The sequence below is a fragment of the Geotrypetes seraphini genome, chromosome 9 (genome assembly GCF_902459505.1).
Source record: "Geotrypetes seraphini chromosome 9, aGeoSer1.1, whole genome shotgun sequence".
NCBI lineage: Eukaryota > Metazoa > Chordata > Amphibia > Gymnophiona > Dermophiidae > Geotrypetes > Geotrypetes seraphini.
The window spans coordinates 19,787,396-19,814,303 of record NC_047092.1 but is presented as its reverse complement, the minus strand read 5'-3'; the positions used below and the strand labels follow the sequence as shown (position 1 = coordinate 19,814,303).

The window sequence follows — 26,908 nt, the reverse complement described above, 5'->3', positions numbered from 1 at the left end:
CAGTTGTATCCTTACACACACATACACTCATAACATTGACCGACTCTTGTGTACGCGACATACATGTCATCTATTCTAGTGTATATTTATGAAGGGAATTTTTACAAATAAAGTAAAATTCTGGAAATCTCTCGTGGCACACCCAGAATCTCTTTGGGGCACACTACTATGCCGAGGCACACAGTTTGAGAGACACTGAGTCGATGAACATGGCAGCCACACTGCATGTATCCTATGTGTATGCCTTACCTGGGAATTGGAGAGCTGTCCTGCTTATAAGATGGCAGCATAAACTTCAGTTGGATTCTTTTAGTTCTGTTAGTCACAGGGCTGACACAAGAAACCGGCTGCTGCAGGCAAGTCAGCACAAGATCAGTTATCAGGAAACACTGGCTCTGGCCCTGTGACCATGCATTTTGAACAAAGCAATAACAGGTAAACTGATAACTTCCCAGTTTATTCACAATGGAGAGAGAGAGAGAAAAAAAAAAATAAAACTCACAAGTGCACAATATATTCTGGGGGTCATAAACAGATTTACCCTTTACATGCTGAATAGTAGATCTTCAAAGCGTTTTAAGTGGAGAGGCTCCCCTAGGTGTTTAAATCACGTGCATGGGGCTTTTCAGTGACACTTAACCAGAATATCCCCCTCTTAACCTCCCAGGTCAAAACTGAGAGTTAACCAAACACCGCTTTTAATATCAGCCTTAATTTCCAGGTCCTGCCCAAATATGTTGACATTCCCTTCCCTCCCACCTCCACAGGAAGCACACAGCCCCCTCTCTCTCAGGTAGGATTACCAGATGGCCGGGGAAACCCAAACATGCCCTCCTTTTTAGAGGACTGTCTGGGTGCCCAGACAGACTTTCCAGAACCTGGTAGTTTTGTCTAGGTTTTGGAAAGCTCCGACCTCCTGGCCGTATCTGGAGAGACTCTGAGTATGCATGGATGACATCACATGCTTCTGTGCATGCTTGGAGACCCTCCAGATGTGGCCTGAAGATCAGAAAAGATGAGGCTTTGTGGGGGTTGGAGGCAGAATGGGGTGGAAGAGAGTGGGGCCATATGTCCGGGTATCTCCAATGCAAAATCAGGATACCCCCCCCCCCATCCAGGCCTACCTAAAGCCTCTAGTGGTCCTATGGGAGCAATAGATGCAGGAATGAATCCCACTTGCTCTTGTCCCTAGCTGCTGCAACCCTAGCCGCTGACAGAATTTCAGCTATGGTTATGGCTCTGAAACTGGCCCCAAATAATTTCTCTGTGCAATTTTAGTTTTGGTTGACAGGTTATTTTAATTTCAGCCATGTTTTTGGTTTTAAACTGAAAGTGAGCATATGTTTTTGATGGAAGCCAAAAATGTATGGTTTGTCTCCCACCCCCCTGGAGCTCTCTTACAATCCCCTGTGGTCTAGCGGTGTAGTTATGGCAGAAACAATCTCCAACTATTCTTATCTGTTCCAATTTTCTCAAAATAGCTGTCATGACTGGGGCATTGCTCTTGCCCTGATTATACCACTACACCAAAGGGCTTATAAGGTAGTCCTGGGAAGAGGGAGCAGAGCGGACTACTCTTTGCATTTCTTTTTGACTGCAATTACAAGTAATGCAGTTATGATCTTCTACTATAGTTTATATGATAGAGTGCTCAAAATCATTTATTATTAACAAATTATACTGCTCTTATTGATGGTTTACATAGATAATTAAAATACAAAAAGGAACTCCAAATTATAAAATAAATAAGAACATAAGACTCGCCTTACTGGCTCAGACCAATGGTCCATCCACCTAGCCCAGTATCCTTTGCTGCATGGGAATCCCTACCACAGCCTTGTAAAGGAGCCTGTAGAGTTAGGCAATGTAATCCAAGATTTTCATATTGAATGCTTTTTCCTTTATTTTTCAGAGACCATTAATTTCCCTCTGATGAGGGCTAAGATACCTAAATTTTGTTGATTTTTTTGTGATATAATTAGTGATTTACGCTGGTTTCTACGGCGGCCCAGCAAGATAAATGCTCTGATGCTCATAGAATTCGTAGTCTAGCTCTATCATACCCCCATCAGCTCTCTCTTCTCCAAGCTGAAGTGCCCTAATCTCTTATACCTTTCCTCACATGAAGGTGGTTCCATTCAAAACCAAAACATTTCTTTAGCTAAGTACTTGTTTAGGACCCTTATGTATAGATGGAAAATCCTCCCATATTTTTTTGTGAACAGGAAGTACTTGAAAAAAACCCCAAATCCTCTTTCCCTTAGGAGAACAGGTTTGATTACGTCAGCCTATAAGGAAGTTCCTTGGTAAGCAATTCCTGATTCTAAGAGCTTAACTTTGATGCTCTTGTTGAGAAAGTGGAGGTATGCATTGTAATTATAGATGGTAACCTACCTAGACAATTTTAGAACTCAGTGGTCTGAGATGTAAGAGGCCATCCTGCTTGGAAATAATTCACCCTCCTTCCTACCAGAAAAGCCATTCAGGAGAGTCAAGCTAATTGATTCCTGTATAGCATAACCTCAGTCAAAAGCCGATACCTGATTTTGATTGGAGAGCTAGTTAGAGCATTTGGGCCCTCTACTGTCTTGGATGATAGCAAGATCCCTAAGCTGTTTGGAAGGGTTTGGTTTGGATACCTAAGACCTCTGTTAAAAACCTCCTTGAAGAAAAGGTTGAGCCAGGAGTGGGCCTGGAGGGGTCTTAAGTGTGTCCGAGTGCTAGTTGATGATTCTTTCCATTGCATGGTACATTTGTCAGCTTCTCCTGCAATTCTGGCTTGTGGTATAAGGCCTGCAGTCATGTGAGTCTGCAGATACCATAACAATCCCCACAATCCCCATTACACAGACTGAATGTTATATCAAAACATATCCTCATACAGACTATAAATTTTCCACGTTCCTACTCTTTTGATAAGAGTTTATCAGCCCTCTCTTGGGGGTTAGTCTCGCCAAACTCCACCATACTACACACAGTGTTCCACAAATACATGTCCAAGCAGAGCTGCTAAGATAAGCAGGCTGTAAACTTAATATTCTGGTAAAAACCTTTCCCAAAACATTCTAAAGGTCCTAGCCTCTTTCCACAGGGGCATTATATGCTTGGCTTTTTTGTGAGCAGATTAAATCACCATGAAAAGAAACATAGAAACATACAGAGTTTCTATGTTTCTTTTCATGGTGAGGAAGCTGTAACTTGTTGCATCATGGAGCCTTTTAGTGTCAACCTTATTAAATTGTTGTACGGGTGTAGAGTGTCTCCCATATCTTCATCTGTACTTACTTCAGGCTTCTGTGAATTGGCACAATCACAGCTTCTGAGAGAGGGGGGGGGATGTCATCAAAGTGTAGGATGTTCAAAGTTTCTGTCCTGGGCTCATCCTTAAGTCTCCAAAACAATGGGCCGGACTTTGTAACAATTTCCCTAACAAGTAGACCTAGGAGTACCATGCGATAACCCATGTCACCCAAACTGTTCAACATCTTCCAAGATTTGTCGCCCTTACAATAACTCCTTTCAGTTTTGCCCACTGCATTTCTACTCCTTCCACATGTTCCCATCCAGAGAATTCCTTGACGTAATCCCCATCTGAACAGATATTTATTTAAAAATTTATATACTGCATAAAAACTATGAGGTATAGTTTTTTAAAGTCTAGAATCTTTACTTTTTAATGAGCTCTCTCTTTACCAATCTTAATATTAAACCGTACCATGCACTGATTACTGGATGCCAGATCACCTACTGTAACATCAGAATCACTTTCCCCCTGTTTGTAAGGGGCCAAATCAAATCGAAAACAAATATTTGGTACAGCCCTTAAGGAAATACTTTCTGGCAAAAAAAAAAAGTGTAATGGATGTGTGAAATTGTCTCTTGGTGGAGGTGGAAAAGACAGACTATTTAAATTTAAGCAGCACATGAAATTTCTTAGGGAAAGGAGGGGATAGAGGAGAGTGTGGTTTGGCAAACTAGATGGACAATTCGGCCTTTATCTGCTGTCATGTTTCTATTTTCATTTGCCATTTTGATACCCAGCCACCTGGGCACCGAAGGTGCTTCTTCATTGTCTCACAATCCTCTTTTTTAATGTTGAATAATTTTGTCATCAGCATATCTGAAACTCACTCACTGCTTTATTTTCCGTTATCAGTTATGTATATGTAAAAAAAAGTACTGGTCTCGGTACTTGGGACATTCTAGACGTCACCAGGAATAGAAGTGCTTCACATTCCAGGAAACCTTACAGCTCCTGGGACATAGTCAGCTAAAACATACCCACAGACCAGCTCGTGTGAAAGCATCAAAGCCCAGAAGCCACTGTGCCCACTGCACTAGGGGAACCTTTCCTCATATTATTATCAATATGAAATGGCAAAAGAAGAACAGCACAGTCAAGACTGAGGAAAATATCAGTACCTAGCTTAAGATCTACCACCAAAATTCTTAATCATAAGGTTGTTCTACAAAGTCTACCAGAAATAGTTGGCACTTCTTACTAGGTGTCTTGTTTCCCAATCAAGACTGTCAAAATAGGGAAAGCCAAAATAAAAATCAAATCACAATATTGCCACTGGCTTTTGCAGCCTCAAGGCATCACTCCCAAGCAACAAACGAACTGAGGAGGGGGGGGAGAGGGGAAGAGAACTTTGAACGCTGCCTGAAAGATATTTCCAGTCCCAGTTAACCTGGAAGTTGAACTAGGTAATATGCGATAGTTACCCTGAAGATATATGACCTTAATATTACTTATTCAAAGAAGTCAGTTGAATCTTTTCAATGAGTACCAATTTTATTCCCATTGTTGCCTTCTAAAATGAGATTGTCAGATCTCATACCTTCACTTTCATGTTCTTTTCCAATGGGATGAAAGGAAAACGCAAATCCAAACAAAAAACACAGAAGGCAAGACAGAAAATGTATTAAGATTTTAATTTTTACATTTTTTTTTCTTTTTTTTTAATAATTTTCTTTGTTTAGTTTTCTTGTTCGCGAGATGGCTACAACACCAGACGGAACAGCATACGCTTGAAACTAAACACCTGCATGGGGATCTTTAACACTACATGATGGGCACTTGGGGAATTTTTTTTTTTTTGGTCTGCCCCATTTCAATAAATTATCCAGACTGAATATAATGTGCCGACCCTGATACCAATCAACAAAGGTCATGTAAAAATCAGTGAAAGCCAAACACTACATTCCTCTGTCAGATACAAGATCTTATCTCTTCCTCATATGGCTGGCACTTACAAGGGATGGAAGGGGGCACAAGAAGGGGGTATGGGGACTAGGAGACCTCAAAACCTCCCATTCACCAAAATAGTCCTTCCCTATGTACACTCCCCAGGGAGGATGCTTAGAATTTGCCTCATGGTAAACTGCATGCTTGCCAGTCAGTCAAACAAAAGGGGCAAAATAAGGTTGAATGTCTCCACCATCTCCTGGCCTTTCCCAATTTGGAAGGAGGAAAGAGGAGGGAACCTATTAAAGATGAATAATGGGTTGCTATCCCCACCTTTCCCCCTCTTTGCAGATCATAGGGCTGATTTATTTTTAATATTTTTACCTCAATTCAATATTTGCAGAACAAAATCTTATTTATTTCATTTCATAGAAAGTTAGCTCCATTTTCTTTTGCTTTCAGGCAAATTCTCCCACCTTTAGTTTCTTTTTATGTTTTATCCTTTTTTTTTTTGGTTTTTTTTTTTTTTGTTTGTTTGCTTTAAAATAAGTCCACCTTGAAATCCAGGTCCCCTTTTCCACAAGGTGCTGAACAGTCAGGCTGCAGCCATCTGTCACCTCTTTCTTATGTACTTTGTGTCGAGTTTCTTTTGTCATCACACACAAGCACTAATGTCACAGGATTGCCTTTCGAAGCGACGTTTGTACTCCGGTGCCCACTCTTTCTTCCTTCAATTTGGCATTGCACACTAATGCAAGTGAAAGCCCATTTCCACAATGACGTTTTCTCATTGTGGGATACGGTCTTGGATTTTTTTGTCATATCACCTGTCTTCTAGTAATAACGGTCATTCCTGTAGGACAGAAAAGAAGAAACCAGGCTTTGAGTTTATGAAGGAAATTAACATAAGCATTGCCTCTGCTGAGTCAGACCATAGGTCCATCATGCCCAGCAGTCCGCTCCCATGGCAGCCCCCCAGGTCATTGACCTGTAGTGAACTAGTACTATAAAGCATTTTGTGCTGTATAGTAACCCTCTAATTGTACCCCTGGATCCCCTTTTCCTTCAGGAACTCGTCCAATCCCTTTTTGAAACCCAAAGTCGTACTCTGCTTTACCACCTCCTCTGGAAGCGCGTTCCAGGTGTCCACCACCCTCTGAGTGAAGAAGAACTTCCTAGCATTTGTTCTGAACCTATCTCCCTGTCAACATGTCAACTGTTAAACTATTTCTGAAGAATTACAAGCTATTTTGAAACTCAGGTTTACAGCCCTTAGGAAATAATAATAATAACTTTAATAATAATAATAATAACATTATTCTTATATACCTGTCAGTTTACCTAAAGAAAAGGTGTAAAGCACAGACAGTAGTAACACAAGCTTCCTTCTCATGATTTCTCCACCAAACAGGTAAAGTATACTTTTCGCCCAAGTTTCAAACTTTATATCTGGAAGCATGCATACCGAATGTACTATAGAAATAAAATAAACTTTCAATATAGTAGTTGCTGAGATTATTGGGAAATTAAGCAATGCATTTCTCTTTGGGTTTTCTGCTACCATCAGTCGCCGGCGAGAGAGGGTGCTTTGGACTGTCTTACTTCACTCTTCCTACCCTTTGTCCCAGAAGCACTGTTGGATACAACAAAAGTCCTGCTTTTGGGTAGAAAGCCAGCAGTCCTTATGCAATGCTAGTACTTATTAGCATGCCTCATACTGACCTTGAAGACAGGTCCAGCGCAGGAGTGTAGCTATCGAAAGAACCTGGTAAAATCTCTCAAGGCCCAGCACACCTGTTTACATTCCTCAGCACTGCAAGAAAGAGCATGTGTCACTGAAGCAGAGGTTCAACTACTGACTCAAGTGACATTTTACACTTTATAAAATGGCTCAAAGAAATTTCCAGTTACAAATCCATGCAAATATACCAGCAGAGTCACAGACACATGCACAATCATCTGTCATTAGAACTGGCTTAAGACTTCGCTGCACTTTTTTTTTTTTTTTTTTAATGTATTTATTTTTTTTATTCACAAATGACGAATCTTATGCAACCAGAGCAGATGCTGTGGAGGATTCGTATTTCCAGTTGGGAGGAAGTACTCTCTTCGTCTTATAATAACGAGCCAGCCTGTGAATTCTGCTTTCAATCAAAATCAGGCGGAATTTAGCATCTTTATCCTTTCGGTTTATGCACTTTCTGTAACAGACCAATTTTCTCTTTGGGAAACTTCCACAAAATCCCTATTAGACTCCCTGGCACCCCCTTTAGAAAAAAAACCCATCTCAAACCAAACTCAAAAATCAAAACAACAACCCTGGCATAACAAAAAACTCGCTCTCCTTCATAAGCAACTTCGCTCCGTAGAGCATAAATGGCGAACTACACGCCTCAACAATTTTCACCTTCTATTCAAGGAAAAAGCTACTCTATACAAAAAAGCCATTCAACAAGCAAAAAAAGAATATTACTCAAAACTCATTACAACCACTCGTAACTCCTCCACCCTTTTTAATCTTGTTCAGTCCCTTTCAAAATATTCGAAGAAAAAAAACCCACCCCCTACTACTCAGCCATCTGCAGACGAACTATCACTTTTCTTCGACAAGAAAATTAAGGACATCAGATCACATCTGGGACCTTCATCTCCTACTACTCCTTCCCAAACCCACGATTCCAACGATTCCAAGCAAATATCATTCAGCACTTTCTCCAAATTCAAAATGCCTTCGCAAGCTAATCTTCTTCTTCTTCTTCAAACATTAAACTGCTCTAACAACCCTTTGGAAAGCATTCCCCCTTCTCTCCTTAAAAAATTATTCTCTTTCTTCGGCCCTTACATCTGGGAAATGATATCCAAGTCTCTCTCTGACAGTCTAGTACCCTTTCCCTGGAAAACAGCCCTTCTTTTCCCAAAACTTAAACAACATAATCTAGATCCTTCTCTGCCCAAAAATTACCGTCCTATAGCCAATCTACCACTACTCTCGAAACTTACCGAAAAAATCATTCATACCCAACTCACAGAATTCATAGAAAAAACCCATGCCTTACATCCATGCCAAACTGGCTTCCGCACTTCACACTCTACTGAATTGTCTCTGTTAGGCCTCATTTCTTCGATACACTACTATCATGACCATCAAAAATCTGTCATCCTTATTTCTTTGGACCTGTCAGCAGCCTTTGATACTATCGACCACTCTCTTCTTATTAACAGACTTAAAGACTGTGGTATCACAGGCTCAGCTCTTTCCTGGTTTATATCCTATTTCAATGAACTTAGTTTCAAAGTCCGAGTAAACAACGAAACTTCCCAACCTATTTCTCTAACATACGGTGTCCCACAAGGTTCGATTCTCTCCCCACTTTTATTTAATATTTTCCTTTCTCCTCTACTTACTTTAGCACAATCTATCGGATTCACAATCTATGCCTACGCAGATGACATTCAACTCCTTCACCCAGTTAACACCACAAATAGCTCAGACATAAAAGACATAAATGATAAATTAGATACTATATACAACTGGCTCATCTTAAATAAACTCTCCCTTAATATTGATAAATCTCGCGCCATCTTAATCCCAACTAAAAACTGTGCTCCCTTACCAGGACAACTATCCATTAATTCCATTCCAATACAATTAGAATCAAAGTTAAAACTCCTAGGTGACATCATTGACAAAGACCTCACTTACCATGATCATATCAGCTCAACTGCAAAAATCTGTTTTTTCAAACTTCGTATAATTCGGTCACTACTTTCAATCTTAGAGACTGAATCAATCAATATCCTAATCCACTCTTTAGTCATCTCCCACTTAGATTACTGTAACTCTCTCCTCAACGGTCTCCCCCAAAAATAAATCAGACGCTTACAACTAATACAAAACACAGCAATAAAACTCATCTACAAAAAAGGCAAATTCGATCATGTCACTCCTCTTCTCAAAGAGGCTCATTGGCTCCCCATTAACCACCGCATCACCTATAAAATCATTCTACTCACTTTCAAAATAAAACATTCTCACCAACCTTTATTTCTTGATAAACTTCTTATTCCCCAATGCTCCCCTCGTACTCTAAGGTCAACAGACCAAAAACTTCTCTTCATTCCCTCTATAAAAGACTTTTACTATACTCAGAAAACAAATTTCGCAGTAACTGCGCCAACACTGTGGAACTCTTTACCTCAGCAAATCCGTGACGACCTTCATCTAGACAAATTTAAGATAAACTTAAAGACTTTTTTATTTCGTGACGCCTTCGGCTAAGTTCAGATTTATCTTAATCTTCTTTTTTCCCCCTTTTTTTTTTTTTCCCCTTTTGTCCCTCTCATTCTAATCTCAACCAACCGCTTTCATAAAGCGACCCATCCTATATGTTCGTTCCCCTTCCCCACTGTCACCAGTTCTTCTTCACTATGTAACTTTCCCCTTCCCTCCCCTTTACCCTCACTTTCAAGTTTGTCCTGTCTATGTTATATATGTACACATATTTATTTTTAATACCTAACATTTTATCTTACTTTTATCTTGTTTTATATATATTGTAAACCGTCCAGATATTTGTTTGATGGTCGGTATATTAAAAAACCAATAAACTTGAAACTTGTTTGGGGTATGCTACTTAAGGTGCCAACGTGCCCTGCTGGCTGTCACAGATGTTGCAGCTTCAAACAAGCTGCAGTTATAAACGCCAAGAGCCTTTGAGCTCATGCGGTCACGAAGGTCTCTGCTGATCCTGCCCTCTCTGACACACTTGGAATGGGACAAAGAAGGCGGAGCCAGCAGGGCCTTTGCAAGTGTATGGGATCAAAGGCACCATCGCATTATTACTGAAAACTGATTGCTGCCCTTTGCACAGAGGGACAGCAGCTGTAGCTGAGAGAGGTTTAAATTTAGAGGGGAGACGCGTGACTCTCAGGGAGTGAGGAGAGGGGGGTGATGCTTAATGGGAGAAAAGGCAATAATGGATGGATGGGGCAGAATGAATAAGGTGGGTGGAAACAGAAAAAGGGCGAAGCTGGACAGGTGGGTGAGTGGGAAGGGGAAGGAAGAGAAGGGGGATTAGAGGGGTTGCAGGATGAATGAGTGGCAGGGAGAGGAGAGATAAGGAGGGAGATGCTGGAAACACAGGTAGTTTAGAAAGGCTTGATTTTGTGCCTGGGAGCTGATGTAGGAGCCAAAACATCTAGTCCAGATGGATGCAGGTAATAAGAAATAGACTAATTAGCTCATCCTGTCCCTGATGACCAGGTGCTCTCTAGCAATCCTTCCAATAACCCCCAATAACCCTCAAATTTTAGGGGTGATCTTTGATCACAAACTGAATTTTCATGATCACATTAGTAACACTATTAAAACAACCTTTTAGGAGAGGAAGTGACGTCACCTCGCTGAATGGCAGCGTGAAGCAAAAGCTCCGTCGGGCTTTTGTGCAAATTTGCGAGTGGCGCTTCCACAGAGTTGTTTCTTAGCCACTATTTTTGGCTGCCGGGGTTCCCCTGCTGATGGCGACTCGAAAACGCCTGGATAAATTTAAATTTTTCGGCGATCCGCCGGAAAAATCGGGCCCGGAGGTGGTGAGTGGCATGGGAGAGAAAAAAAAGATGGCGGCCGGGCCGGCGACTCAGTCTGAGTCGGAGGATGAAGGCATCTCGGATCAGCGGGGGGAGGCTGGAGAGGCACCGAAAAAATCCATGGCTGCCTGGTTTACGGAGCTGAAGGCTGAAATAATTGGAGTGAGGGGAGATGTGCGGGCGGCGGTTGCAGAGCTCCGTACGGAGGTCAGTGAGCTGGGAGCTCGGGTTTCGGCCTCCGAAGACAACGTGGTGGCTCTAACTGCCACTGTCTCCACCACCTCTGATGTTACAGGTCGCCTAACTTCTGAACTTCGGGAATTACAGGCACAAGTTGAGGACTTGGAGAACCGCTCTCGGAGATGCAACCTGCGGTTCAAAGGTATTCCGGAAACAGAAGCATTTCGGGACAGTAAAGAGGTGGTGAGAGCCTTTTGTGCACATCTATTACGGGCTGATGGAGCTGAGTCTATCGTTTTGGTAAGGGCCCACCGCAGTCTGGGAGCACCCAGGGTCCAGGGCACACGAGATATCATAGCCTGCTTTGGAGAGTTTACACTGAAGGAACGTATTTTACTGGCTGGCCGCAGACAAGCAGCTCTCCGATGGAAAGATCTGGCTGTGGGGGTTTTCCAAGATTTGGCGTGGTCTACTTTGCAGAAGCGCAGAGCGTTTAAAGATGTCACACAAGCGCTGCGCTCTGGGGGCCATAAATATCGATGGCTATTCCCCTTTGGCATATGGATGACCATTAACGGCACTTCTCGTCGAGTTACTACGGTGTCAGAAGCTTGGGCGGAGATGAGAGCTCTGGGCTGCGGGATTCCGATGGAAGGGGACGGACCTCCGGCAATAGCATCCACTTCTGCGCAAAGTGAACCTTGGAGAACAGCGTTGCGATCTGGCAAGAAATCTGCGAAATCCCAGACCTGACCATGTTTGGACACTGGTAAAATCATTTTGATCTGCCTCGTTGCGGGGCTTTGCCTGGACCTGTTGAGCGCAAGCCCTTGGAACTGGGGGAGAGACTTGGAGACCTTGGTTTGACACTGCTCCCTTTGAATGGGGATTGGTGGTTCATTATTATGTACTGTTCTCATAGTGTAAGTTTGCAGTTGGATGGTTCTCTGGTTGGTGGGGTCTGGGTTCCGGGGGGTTCAGTGTTGGCATGTATGGGGTGTGTGAGGGTGGGGGAGTGCTTGGTAGATGAGTGCAGGATGGAGAGGGGTGGAGTGGCATATAGTGACAGTGGGGGTATTCATTTGCTGGAAGTTTCATTGATTTTATGGATGAGTGATGATTGCCTTTGGGGGAGGATTGCACTTTCTACACGCTGGCGAATCCTGAGACTCGGGATTCGAATCAGCAAAGGGGTGGGGGGAGGGGGGAGGGTTCTGGGGGGGTTAGGGGGGGAAGAAGGGCAGGGAAGGAGGGTGATAAGCTTTTCATTATAGGTTCGTGGAATGTTAATGGACTTAATAGTCCGGGTAAGCGCAGCATTGTATTTAAGGAATTGACACGCTTGCAATGGGATGTTTGTTTACTCCAAGAAACACATTTAAGGCCTCGAGATGTAGCAGTCCTACAATCTCCATATTTTGATCAAATCTGGACCCACCAGGGGTCGGTGCCGGGGAAGAGGGTGGGAGGGGTGGCCATTTTGGTTCGAAAGGGACTGGGTCTAGAGGTTCAACAAGTCTTTCGGGATGGGGCAGGGAGATGTTTGGCTCTAGTGGCTACCTTACAGGGCCGCTCCATCACTATTATAAATCTGTATGGTCCCAACACTGGTCAAGCAGCATATTTTAGGTCCCTTAGAACTGAATTGGTGGGTTTTGTGAAAGGCTCTGTTTATCTGGGTGGAGATTTTAATGTTACCCCGGATGTTCAGCTGGATCACTCTGTGGGGGGGACACGTTCTCCGACTAGGACCGCTAGAAAGGCTCTTCTCTCTTTGTTTTCTTCTCTGGGCTTGGTAGACAGTTGGAGGTTGTCTCATCCTGCGCAGCGCTCTTACACTCACTACTCTCATGCGCATAGATCGTATGCGCGTATTGATGGGGTTTGGGTTCATCGTAATTCCTGGGGTGGGATTCGACAGGCTGAAATTGGAGCTATCCAAATTTCTGATCACGCGCCAGTGTGGGTAGCCTGCGTGGGTTATTGGGAAGGGGTGGGACGTCGATTTTGGCGACTTAATGAGTCTTTATTGAAAGATCCAGCGGTAATTCGAGAGGTGGGTGCGACCGTGGCTCAGTACCTTCAACATAATGATAATAATACGGTCACTGATGCGACTCTGTGGGATGCACTGAAGGTGGTGGTGCGGGGCGTTTTTATTAAATGGGGGGCTCGCCGAAAGCGTTTGCGGGCGCAGCGTTCTTTAGCGCTTCATGAACAGCTGGAGCGATTGACGAAGTTGCATCAGAGACATCAGAGACATCAGAGAGGCAGACGGGACACAGAGAGGGGAAGAGGCGGGTGGTAGCTCCGCCCACCCCCCGACGTCACAGCCGATCGCCCCCATAAAAAGGGGCGAGCTAACGGCGCGCAGCCGTTCGGCGCGCGGCGAAGGCGAGCGGCAAAGGCGCTCGCCTTAGCGAGAGCGCCTTTGCGAAGGGCCTCAAGAAGGGCATCAAGAAAGGGCTATCAACTAATAGCCAGTCTCCCAAATTATAAAACCAGCTAACTAATCAATTGTCTTTCTTTAACTTCTACCAAGTCTTTTAACTTCCAAACTTACAACTTCTATCTAACCAACAAGCTCTCTTTAACTTTCTATCAAGTCTTTTAACTTCCAAACTTACAACTTCTATCTAACCAACAAGCTCTCTTTCACTTTCTATCAAGTCTTTTAACTCCCAAACCTACAACTTCTATCTTCAACTAGAACCTTCCTCACTAAACAGGCAGACCTCACCAATCATTCTATTCCCAAACCACTTTGAATAGGCATAACAATTAACAAACTGTTAAATAACTACTACATCCCTCAGACCAAGAACTAACTACCTCTATCCCTCCCTCAACACTTACTGACCAACTTACTGATCAAATATTTAAAAAAAAAAAAAAAAAAAAAAAAGGGATCAATAAATAAATAATAATAAACCTTTGTAAATGGCAGGCAGGACTAGGAGCAGCAAGACTTCAATCAAAACAGGCACCGAGAGTACCCAGGGGATGGCTATGGACCAAGTACAGATGGAAGGGGAGTCTGGAAGGAGGGCAGAGATCTCTGTACAGACCGAGGCCATCCCCTCAAAGATGTCTACAGCCTCAACGCAGACGGAAGGAATGGATCTACCGGACGAAAGCCTTTTGATGGAGCTGAGGAGCCTGAGAGAGGAGGTTCAGCGCTTAAGGAGCATCCGAGACGACGAGACCTTCATCGATGGAGTCATTCAGGAGCTGTCTCAGATCGCTGAACAGGAACCTGTCAAGACCACCCTAGAAACACCCAAGGCATCCAAAACAGCTACCTTGAGACAGTCCGCCGGAATGCAGGAAGTGGCTGAGGACGCTGACTCCTGGCAGCTGGTGACTTCTTCCACAGGAAAACGCAGAGGACCTAACTCTGTCTCTTTTTCTCTCATACAGGACAGCTCTACACCAACACCACAAATCGCCCTGAGGAACAGATATCAGCTGCTACAGGAAGGTCCCGAGAATGAGGAGGAAGTTGTTCAGCAGAAGGTTCCAGCTCCGGAACCAGCAGTACGGCCCACCCCTAAGAAGCGCAGAGTGGTGGTCATCGGAGATTCGCTGCTGAGGGGCACCGAGGGACCAATCTGCAGACCAGACCTACAATCAAGAGAGGTCTGCTGTTTGCCAGGGGCCAGGATCCGGGATGTCACTGCTTGCATTGACAGACTCATCAAGCCCCGAGACCACTTCCCCATGGTTCTAATCCACGTCGGAACCAACGACACCGCAAGGAGCAGCCCGGACAGCATACCTGAAGACTTCAGGGCCCTGGGGGAGAAGCTGAGGAGGATGGAGGCGCAGGTGGTCTTCTCCTCGATTCTCCCAGTAAGGGGCAAGGGCAGAGCCAGAGAGGATCGAATACAAAGGGCGAATGACTGGCTGCGAGGATGGTGCAAGGAGATGAACTTCGGGTTTCTGCACCATGGAGAAGCATTGCAAGGACTACAGGGACACGACGGGCTACACCTAACCAGAAGAGGGAAGAATGTCCTTGGACACCGCCTAGCCTGCCTACTCCACAGGGCTTTAAACTAGGTAAGTTGGGGGAGGGTACAGGCACAAACAATATACCAGGCGAACTAAAATGCCAATACATTTATGAGGCTGAGGAAAGTAGACACCGAAATTCTGGGTCAGGGGTGAGTGCACACACTTTTGAGTCGAGAGTAGGGTCACATCATATTTATGGGTCACATTGTAATTCCGGGTCTAGGGGGAGTACACACTGTAGTTCTGGGTATATGGGGAGTACACATTGTGGTTCTGAGCCTCAGGAAAGCACAAATAACACAGACAATGCTAAAGGTGTTCAAATAGCTCAAACAGGAATAGCCCCACTGAGATGTAACAAAAATATAACATGGAGGGCTATGTACGTCAACGCACACAGTTTAGGAAACAAGATCCTGGAATTGGAAACAGAAATAAGGAATGCCGACCTGGATGTGGTGGCGATATCCGAAACCTGGCTCACAGACTCCCACGGGTGGGACATGGTCATACCGGGTTACAACTTGCTTCGCCGGGACAGAGAGGGTAGGATGGGAGGGGGTGTAGCACTATATACTAAAGATGACATTAAGGTTACGAGAATCTCAGATGTCCAGTATACTGGGGAATCCCTTTGGGTTAATTTGGCCAGAGGGAAGGACAAATGCTTGTATCTTGGCGTAATTTACAGACCCCCAAGACAACAGGATGACCTGGATATGGAAATAATCGAAGATATAGAAAATATCACCTTGCGTGGGGACACAGTATTGCTAGGTGACTTCAACATGCCTGATGTGGATTGGGTTACACTTACCTCTGCTTCCGGCAGCAGCAGGAGGCTATTAAACTCTATGAAAGGAGCAAGCCTCAGGCAACTGGTGTTGGAACCGACAAGGGATCAGGCAATACTGGACCTGATACTTACCAATGGAGAAAGTGTCACAGAGGTCTCGGTGGGCGACACATTGGCCTCCAGTGACCACAACATGGTATGGTTTAATATCAGGAAAGGTTTCACTAAATCTACTACACTAACCAAAGTCCTCAAATTCAAGGAAACAAATTTCAAAGAAATGGGAGACTTCGTTCACCAGGCGCTACAAAGCCAAGAAGAAACCGATAACGTGGAAGACATGTGGTCGACTTTGAAAGCAACCATACAAGAAGCAACAAACCGCTATGTAAAATCAGTAAGTAAACGGCGAAGGAACAATAAGCCACAGTGGTTTACTGCGGAGATCTCAGACCTGATCAAGGAGAAGAAAAAAGCATTCATCTCTTACAAACAATCGGGGAAACAGGACTCTAGAGCAGACTACCTGGCCAAATCAAAAGCAGTCAAAACAGCAGTCAGGGAGGCTAAATTCCTCATGGAGGAGTCTCTAGCAAAGAACATCCAGAAGGGAGATAAATCCTTCTTCAGGTATATCGGTGATAGAAGAAAAAACTCAGGCGGGATTGTACGTCTTAGGAAACCAGACGGAGACTATGTGGAAAAGGATTCGGAAAAAGCCCAACTATTAAATGAATACTTCTGCTCAGTCTTCACCCGAGAAGCGCCAGGGCTCGGCCCTCAGCTACAGACAAGGGTTGGCTCAGTTGACCCGTTTAGTAACTTTGAGTTTACGCCCAGCAGTGTCTACGGTGAGCTGTCAAGGCTCAAGGTTAACAAAGCAATGGGGCCGGACAACTTGCACCCCAGGGTGCTTAGGGAGCTGAGTGATGTCTTGGCGGAGCCACTGTCCGCGCTCTTCAACCTCTCCCTTAGTACAGGCAGCGTCCCGTTGGACTGGAGGACGGCTAACGTCATTCCACTCCACAAGAAAGGCTCCAAGATGGAGACAGCAAACTACAGACCAGTGAGTCTAACATCGATAGTGAGCAAACTAATGGAAACTCTAATCAAACACCAATTAGATAAGATCCTGGATGAGGAGAATCTAAGGGATCCCCGACAACATGGATTTACTAAGGGGAGATCCTGCCAATCCAACCTGATCAGCTTCTTTGACTGGGTGACGGGGAAGCTGGATATTGGGGAGTCCCTGGACATCGTGTACCTGGACTTTAGCAAAGCATTCGATAGCGTACCGCACCGCAGGTTACTGAGCAAGATGAGTTCTATAGGATTAGGTAACACATTGACGAAATGGGTTGGGAGCTGGCTTGGAGGTAGGCTCCAAAGGGTGGTGGTGAATGGCACCCCCTCCGAAATGACGGAGGTGATTAGTGGAGTACCACAGGGCTCAGTCTTGGGCCCAATCCTATTCAACATCTTTATAAGAGACTTGGCAGAAGGGCTACGAGGTAAAATAACATTATTCGCCGATGACGCCAAACTGAGTAATGTAGTGGGCAAATGCACAACAGACGAAGATTCAGTGCCCGACAACATGATGCACGACCTACTCCTACTGGAGCGATGGTCTAGGACATGGCAACTCAACTTCAATGCCAAAAAATGCAAAGTTATGCACCTGGGCAGCCAGAATCCATGCAAGTCTTATACCCTTAATGGCGAGATCCTAGCAAAAACGGTAGCAGAACGAGACTTGGGGGTAATCGTCAGTGAGGACATGAAGTCTGCCAATCAAGTGGAGCAGGCTTCGTCCAAGGCAAGACAAATCATGGGCTGCATACGAAGGGGTTTCGTCAGTCGTAAGGCGGACGTCATTATGCCATTGTATAGATCCATGGTGAGGCCCCACCTGGAATACTGTGTGCAATTCTGGAGGCCGCATTATCGCAAAGATGTGCTGAGACTGGAGTCGGTGCAAAGAATGGCCACCCGGATGGTCTCGGGACTCAAGGATCTACCATACGAAAAACGGCTTGACAAATTACAGCTATACTCGCTCGAGGAGCGCAGAGAGAGGGGGGACATGATCGAGACGTTCAAGTATCTTACGGGCCGCATCGAGGCGGAGGAAGATATCTTCTTTTTCAGGGGTCCCACGACAACAAGAGGGCATCCGTTGAAAATCAGGGGCGGGAAACTACGAGGTGATACCAGGAAATTCTTTTTCACTGAAAGAGTGGTTGATCGCTGGAATAGTCTGCCACTACAGGTGATTGAGGCCAGCAGCGTGCCTGATTTTAAGGCAAAATGGGATCGGCACATGGGATCTATTCACAGGGCAAAGGTAGGGGAGGGACATTAGGGTGGGCAGACTGGATGGGCCGTGGGCCCTTATCTGCCGTCTATTTCTATGTTTCTATGTTTCTATGACCCCTTGGTGTATGACCATCTTGTTAAGGTTCGTGCGGAACTCTCCTTGCTACAGATGGAAGAGTACGAGTTCTTGCGGTTGCGCCTACGCCACACTGTTTATGAGTATAATAACACACCTGGATCTCGTTTAGCTCGACTTATTAAGCTAAAGCAGGCGAGAGCGAATATTACAAAGATTAGGGATACCGCGGGCACTGAGCATCGTACCGATTCGGCTATTAGTGCTGTGTTTCTCAATTTTTATTCCGACTTGTATCGGCCATCGGGAGGGCATGAATCCACTGCCATTGAGGGATATCTTTCTGAGTTGCGGCTGCCGCAGCTTTCGGACGCTGATAGAGATTTGCTTAATGAGCCTATTGAATTAGGGGAAATTTTGGGAGTCATAGCTAATTTGAAGTTGGGTAAATCGCCTGGGCTAGATGGGTATACTAATCAATTTTATAAACTTTTTCGGGAGATTTTGGCTCCGTTATTGGTCCGCGTAGCGAATGGAGTGCGGGGAGGTTCCCCGTTGCCTAATTCAATGGGGGAGGCAGGGATTTCGGTCTTGCTCAAGCCGGGGAGAGATCCTATTGGATGCGGGTCGTATAGACCGATTTCGTTATTAAATACTGATGCAAAAATTTTAGCGAAAGTTTTGGCTCTTCGTCTGGGAAAGGTTCTACCCTCTCTGGTACATTTGGATCAATCTGGTTTTGTTCAAAAGAGACAGGTTTGTGATAATATTAGACGAACGTTGCATCTTTTGTGGGCAGCACAACGGACTTCGGCTAAAGTTGCCTTTTTGGCGATTGATGCGGAAAAGGCTTTCGATCAAGTGGCGTGGGAATTTTTATGGCAGGTGATGCATCGGATGGGGCTGGGCTCTTTCTTTTTGGCGTGGGTGCAAGCCTTTTATAGGGCTCCTAAGGCTACTGTGCGTATTAATGGGATTTATAGTGATTTCTTTGCCATAGGGAGAGGCACTCGACAGGGCTGTCCTTTATCTCCCTTGTTATTTGCTCTTTCTATGGAACCCTTAGCCATTCGCATACGGGAGCATGGGGATTTATTGGGGGTGAAAGTGGGAGATCTTGAACATCGTTTAGCACTGTTTGCCGACGATGTGTTGTTGTATGTTCGGGACCCGGAGGTTTCATTGCCGATTCTTGTTGCCCTTTTCTTGGAGTATGGGAGGGTTTCGGGATTTACGGTGAATATGGATAAATCTGAACTGTTGAGTGTTACCTTGGGTGAAGAAGACCAACGTCGTTTGGCTGCTCGGTTTCCTTTCCGCTGGGCACCGGGGGTTATTCGTTATTTGGGGATTCGGTTGCCTGCGGACTTATCCCAATTGTTTACTGTTAATTATGCGCAGCTTATACAACAGATTAGGACCGATATTCAACGCTGGAATGGGTTTTGGTTGTCATGGTGGGGTCGTATAGCAGTTCTTAAAATGAATGTTTTGCCCCGCTTGCTTTTTCTTTTCCAAACACTGCCGATTTCGGTCCCTACTCTAGTTTTGAAACAGTTGCATACTCTGTTTTTTCGCTTTATTTGGCAGGGGAGGCCTCCTCGTATCTCTAGGGCAGCGCTGTGGGCGGCCAGGACTAATGGGGGGCGGGCGGTACCGAATTTATTTTGGTATTTTCGAGCAGCTCAATTGCGACTTTTATTGGATTGGGAGATTGCAGATTATAAATTGGCGGTCCGTCTGGAACAACACTTTGTGGGGCGCCCCTGTTTGAAACATTTACTTTGGTCATCTTCCATTGGTACTAGGAGGTTCGAGGTTCCGGGAAACCCATTTCTGGAACACCTTTTGAAAGTGTGGTGTGATACCCGTCGCCGTTGGGGGGGGGGAATGGTTCCGTCGATGTTGGGGGCGGTACGGGAGGAACCCCTGTTCCCTGTTGGAAGGGAGAGTTCTGCATTTGTGAGGTGGGCACATTTAGGGATGCATACTTTTAGGGATGTGCTTCACAGAGGGGTCCTGATGTCTTTTGAGACCTTCCGGCTTAGTGCTGCCTTGCCCAGAGGAGACTTTCTAGCCTATTCTCAAATACGTCATTTTCTTCATTCTCGGGAGTGGGATCGGGGATCCTTTCAGTCTACTGATCCCTTTGCTCACATGTGGTTCACTCTTAAGAGCCTTCCTAAGCCTATCTCTGTTCTTTACCAATATATTCGAGGCTCCTATTCCTTTCCGTCTCTTTATCAGCGAGCTTGGGAGGTGGATTTCAATTGTACATTTTCTGTTCAGGAGTGGGCCCTGATCACCACTGAGGTAGGCAAGGCCACCTCGTGTGCACTCATTAAGGAAAATGCTTACAAAGTGGTTATGAGGTGGTATTATACGCCGGAACGTCTTCACCGTATGTATCCCGGGGTTTCCGCTTTGTGTTGGAGATGTGGGTTGGCCTTGGGGACCTTTTTGCATATCTGGTGGGCCTGTCCAATTCTACAGCCTTTCTGGAGGCAGGTGGTGGGGTGTTTATCACAATTGTTACAATTATTGTTACCTTTTTCTCCGCAGGGGTGCTTGCTAGGCCTTTACAATGTATGTTTATATTCCTGGCAAACTAAGATCAGACGTTGGGGCCTGGCAGCGGCTAAATGCTTGATAGCTGCTCGTTGGAAACAGGGGCAAGCGCCCACCCAATTGGAATGGACTGTTAAACTTCAGTTTATTTGTAATATGGAACTGTCTATAGCAAAGCGTCATGGTTATTATTATACTTATACCCGGACTTGGACACGAATCCTTGACAAAATTGCATCTTTGTCTTGAGCTTATTTCTGTGGGGGGGGGGGGGGTTGAGGACTGAGGGGGCTCTCCTGAAGAAACAACTGGGGGCCCTCTTAGCTGGTGGTAAAGTTTGGGGGTGGGGGGGGGGGGAATTGTGGAGTTTTGGTTGTTGCTGGGTATCAGGGGCTTGACTGTATTGGTGGGGGTACTTCTGTGATTTGTACATTGATTGCAGTGCTCTCTGATTGATGTCTGTATGTTATGTTGTCTATGATATTCATGGTATGGTTTGTATATTTACAAAACTTTTCAATAAACATTTATTGATTAAAAAAAAAATAAAACAACCTTTTATAGGCTACGAAAAATTCGATCAATTTCAAAATTTCTATGTTCAAAGTCACTTAATATTCTTATTCACTCTTTGGTGATCTCTAAAATTGATTACTGTAACGCTCTTTTTAAGGGAATCTCTTTGAATGAAATAAAACGTCTAAAGATCATTCAAAATGCTTCCATTAAGCTTATAACTAAAACTAGGAAGTTTGATCATTTAACTCCCCTTCTAAAGAATGCGCACTGGCTTCCAGTTACCCACCGGATAACATACAAACTATGCATACTCACTTTCAAATCTCTCCTTAATAAAACTCCAGCATTTATATATAAATTATTAATTCCTTATTCTCCAAATAGAACATTGAGATCCAATGAACAGAATTTACTAACAATTCCATCTCTTAAGGTTATTAACACAAGACGGCAATTTATTTTCTCTGTTACCGCACCTCAAACTTGGAACGCCCTTCCCATTTATTTGAGGGAAGAGCGCAATCTGGAGAAATTCAAAAGTAATTTAAAAACATTTCTCTTTAGAGATGCCTTTGGTAATTAACTAAACAGTTCGTAGGTCAAATTATTTTTATTGAATCATATTATAGCTTTTATTTGTTTCCCTTTTTGTACTTTTCCCTTTTTGTTCTACTTTTCTATATTGATTTTGTATTTCACCTCCCTTCTTTCCTTTTGTTTATGAGTTTGTTAAGTTAAACTTTTAATCCATTATGTCGTTATACATAGTTTTGTATTGTATTGTCTCCCAGTTATTGTAATTTTAAATTGTTCATCGCTTAGAAATACGATTAAGCGATTAATCAAAAAACCATTAAACTTGAATCGGTCTCTTATTTTGCCTCTCAACCAACCCCATTATTCTTTTCTTCTTATTGCTGGTCCCGGGGTCCCAAGGTAGCTGTTACCGCAGGAGTAAATGAGGATCCCTCTGTCCAGATAACCCCGGGACTCCTGGAGTGAATCAGGCTATGCGGGTGAGCAGGATTGCAGGAGGGAGAGCTGGCAGACTGCCTGGCTGAGGACTGATATGGGCACGTACAAAGGCTGGCTCAGGTCTTTTTCTTTTCTCCTAATGTTTGCATTTTGTAAGGCAGAGGATTATTTTTTTGAAACTTTTTATTCTAAAAATATAACACTGACAAGGTCAACATTCACACCATATAACTCAGTATTCCTTTTCTTATACTCAATATTTCTTCATTTAGTGAACGTGGCAGACTAGATTTTCTATGACACCATTTCAAAAGAATGCAGTAAGGTCCCCCATGCTAAATCCATTAGTCTGAAATGGTATTTCATTTCTGAATCTGTAATCACTTATCAAAGGTAAATCTACAGCACCATTCACATACTTTAATCTCAACTTGAAGCATATTAGGTTTAATACTTGTAACTACTTGAGGACAGATTTCTCAGATCACCAGGACACAGATTTTAAATAAAATAAATAAACATTGTTTTTATATACTATAGGTGACCTAAGTCTTTATTATGCCTTCCCATTCTCTAGGCTAAAATGTTACACAAATGGGACTGAACTGTTCTACATGGACAGCTGTTTTGCTTTACAAAATTCTGTTTAGAAATAAATTAATACTGCAGAGCATTCTATCTTAGGTCTGTGATTCTGAAGTGAGGCAGTGAACATGGCATTTGCCTGCTTTATGATTCCACATGTGTCACAGAACAGACTGTATACCCCAGGTATACAGGTCTGGAACACTGATAATCTTACTTCTTGATTGACATGAAATGCTGAAACAACTTTTGGCAAAATGAACAGGACCGTGTACAAGAAAACTCCCGCCTCTGTGATCCTGAGGAAGGGCTCCTTGCACGACAGGTCCTGCAGCTCCAAGACTCGTCTCGATATAATGGCCACGAGAAATACAATCTTGACAGTAAGATCCAACAAGGACACCTCCTGACTGAGGCCGACACGTTAAGGTTCCAGGACGAAAACAGTTGTTTTATTGGGGTTCTGAGCCTTAGTGCCCCCTTGAGGAATCTATGTCTGGATGAGAAGCCAGGGGAGCTATGCATCCACAGACTCTGAAGCATGAGAAGCCCGAGACTTGGATCATGAGGGTAGCTACCCTGAAGCCTTTGTTGAGAACTGCTTGGAGGAAAGTTAGCACCACTGAGATCGGTGCACTCAATGGCTCCACCTTCTCTTTTGGTCATCAGTATTGAGATGTCTCCCATACCTTAGCGTAAATGGAGACCATCGTAGGCTTCTTGGCTCGGAGAAGAGTAGCAATGATTACCTCAGAGTATCCTTTATGCACTAATGCTGCGCGCTCAAGAGCCATACCATAAGATCAAAACGATCCGGATCTTCTATGACCACTGGGACCTGAGATAGACAATTGGGCTGCACCTGCATTCTGAGACCCTTGTCCCTCTGAAAATGCACTAGGTATGCATATCATGGCCTGTGTGGCTAATTCAGTGGTATGAGGACCACTTTCCCTGATGGTTTGCTATTCTGTGAAGTATTCACCTTATCATGGGCCATGGAGGAAACGCATACAAGAGCTCACTCTTTAGCCATGTTTGGACTAGGGTGTCTAACCTTCGCTTCCAGGGTCAGCTCTTCGACAGTCTGCCTTCTTGTTTCTCACCACACTCAGATCAAAAGTTGGCCAATATTATAGTACAGTATTATATAATAATATGTTGTATGTACAATGATCTATGAAGGATTATCAAGTGTGTACTCAATTAAATTGTATAAATGTATGTGATACACTTGTTGTTATATGAAAAATGAACAAAAAACTAAAAACAAAAAAAAAGTTGACCAACAACATTAAAGAATAATGGAGTGGAACACAGCTGCAGACAATGGCCATTCTCCTGGATCTAAGATCTGCCTGCTGAGATAATTGGCCTGGATATTGCCACTCCCATTTCATGTGCCGCAGAGATCACCTGTAAGTGTAGCTCTGTCCACTGGAACAATATGCCAAAGTAGCATTATCTGAGAAAACTCGGACTGCCTGTCCTTCCAGACTCTTCTTCAGTTTCTCCAATGCCAATGGATGGCTCAAAGCTCCAATCTGTTGATGGACCTCTTTCTCCGAGAGGCCAACCACTGCCCCTGTACTGTCCATTGTAATGTGCATCCATTGTAATGGTCTCCTCAGACGAACAAGCTGGCATTGGTTGTGAAAATCATCCACAAAGTTATCCTGAGGGGAATGCCCCATAATAACAACTGCGGATGGAGTCATCAACTCATACTGTGGTGGAATTCTGGAGTCCATGGGAGTTGCTTAAAAGGAGGCCATTTGGGGAGACCACCAAGACAGTTGGGGAGACCACCAAGACAGTAGCATGTTATGGTGAGGGCGCATGTGAGCCTTCATCCAAGAGACCAAATCTATTGCGGCTGCCATGGAGCCTAGTACTTGAAGGTAGTGCCATGCAGATGGCTGTGTGCCTCTGGAAGATAGTCCCAGCCTTCTGCTGTTTTGAATAGTACTCCCAGGTATTCCCAGGGAATGGGACAGAACCAGTTTGCTCTTTCAAAAATTCACTGTTCAGCCCAGGTTCTGCAAGATCTTGACCACTCAGGCCACTGTTTGTTGCCATTCTGAGAATGATGAAGTTCTGATCAGTCGTACATATATGGGTGCATTTGCAACCCTGCCCTGAGGAGATGCGCTGCTACCACCACCATCACCTTGGTAAATGTGCAGGTGCTGTTGCCAACCCAAAGGGGGGCACTGAAAACTGATAATAGAATCACAGGAATCTCTTGTGTTCCGTAAATATGGGAAAATATAGGTAGGCTTCTGCCAAATTTAGGGAAGCTAGAAATTCCCCCGGAGCTACCACTGTGATGACTGACTGCACAGTACCAATGCAAAAGCTTGGAACATTCAGGGCCTCAATGTATGCAAGATCCAGAATAGGTCCCTAATCTTCTGAGCCTTTCTTGGGCACTAAGAAGTATATGGAGTATCTCCTGGAGCCCGATTCTTCTTGCAGCACTGGCTCTATCACATGAATTTCTACAAGTCTCTGTAATGTTGCTAAGGTTCAGCATGATTTTTCTGGGCACCCCACCGAGAAGTCTACAAACCAGTCTGATAGGGGATGGGTGAACTTGAGCTTGTACCCTCCCTAAATATCCAGCACCCAGCGGTCTGATAAGATCTGCTCCTAGACCTCCATATACAAAGAGAACTTTCCTCCTATCCTCAGGGGGAAGACTTCAGAACTGGTGTCATTGCACCTTCTTGGAGGATGAAGTGGGGCAAAGACCAGCAGCTTGGCTTTGCCTAAGCCCTGTGAATCTGTCTTGATCAGAGCAGATCAGAAAGACACCTTCTGGCTTGCATGCAGAAAGAAAAACTGAAGGGGGCAGCAGAGCCCTCTGTAAGAGGAGGAGCTGAAACTTGGAATGGATTCCTTCTGCATGATTTGCGAGTGCGGAGAGACTACCCTACTATCCAGAATGACACACCTATTGCACTAGAACTGTAGCTTTAGGCTACACCATGGCCCACAATGAAATGTAATTGGAGTGAAGATTACAATGAGGAGCAATTTTCAAACTGTCCGCTTTGAGCTGCAATGTCTAGATGAACATTGTCTCTAAACATGCACACGCTCCCTTTGAAAAGTACCACAAATATAACCTACCCATGTATCTGTTTTATGCAGGTAAAATGTCTGTGGAAAAATGTTAAGTAGATTTGAAATATAATCTTAGCATGTCATGAAACACCTCCCCTCAATCCAGCTAAAAGTATGTATGCTATGGAACACTTGCTTGTTGGTTAGCCACTGAGGGTGGCACAAATTTTCATACTGCCAGTTCATTCAGGTAAATCACAATTTCTACAGTAAATGGTTCTAACAATTGCCCTCAGAATGATTAGGAAACAGTAAAATCAAGAAACAAGCTATTTCGGGTATGAAGATCAGATCCAAGAGAACCAAACAGGAAAGTCTAAAGGTTAAACACAGGGCTGGACTTAGAGCATCTGAATCTACCCAAATGCCTCACTGTAATCTCAGTCTACTCTTCTCATTGAACACTGATTCATGGTTTCAGGTAATTATGACAAGTTGTGTGTATCTTGGTTGAAACAAAACATGATGTAAATTACTAATTTAAGAATCATTACTGTATTAGCTCTTCCTTAATTCAAAAATTCCTTTATTGGCAACAAAGAGAGCTAGTAATTGCCTGTGTCAGCAACCAGGCATTCCCTGGAGTAAATCAAAATGGGATTAACCATTAGGCAAGATTTTGCAGCTTCTGAGGGTGGCAAAAAGTTACTATCACCAAAGCAAAACAAATTTTGATAGCCACACAAACTCAAAAGATATAACATTCTTTTACCTGCAGGGAGGGTAAACAAACAGCCCGTTTACCTGGGTAAGTTATTTGGAAATTGCCCTCATTACCCATTCGCAAAACAAAATGAAATGTATTCAAAAGTATTATGCCTAATTATACATTTTACAGATTGTTGTAGGAGGGGTGGTGCTGGGATGATCATGATTCTTGAATTTAATTATTAAAACCTAGGGATGAGGAGGAAGAACCAGTGCAAATCAAGGCAGAATGGGTTACCTCCACCAGATGTACAAAAAA

At 44.1% G+C, this 26,908-nt stretch overlaps 1 protein-coding gene across 2 annotated transcripts in view; it reads right to left on the bottom strand.

Annotated features, from left to right (window-relative positions):
- Positions 1 to 5,662: 5,662 nt before the first annotated feature.
- TNPO3 (transportin 3) overlaps positions 5,663 to 26,908 on the bottom strand; it is a 223,501-nt gene continuing 202,255 nt past the window's right edge. For both annotated transcript variants that reach the window (XM_033959585.1, XM_033959586.1), the window contains exons 22-23: positions 6,911 to 7,001; positions 5,663 to 6,041 (exon numbers count right to left, since the gene is read on the bottom strand). In XM_033959585.1, the coding sequence (XP_033815476.1) occupies positions 6,941 to 7,001 (61 nt within the window). In that variant the 3' untranslated portion in view covers positions 5,663 to 6,041; positions 6,911 to 6,940. The remainder of the gene's footprint in view (positions 6,042 to 6,910; positions 7,002 to 26,908) is intronic.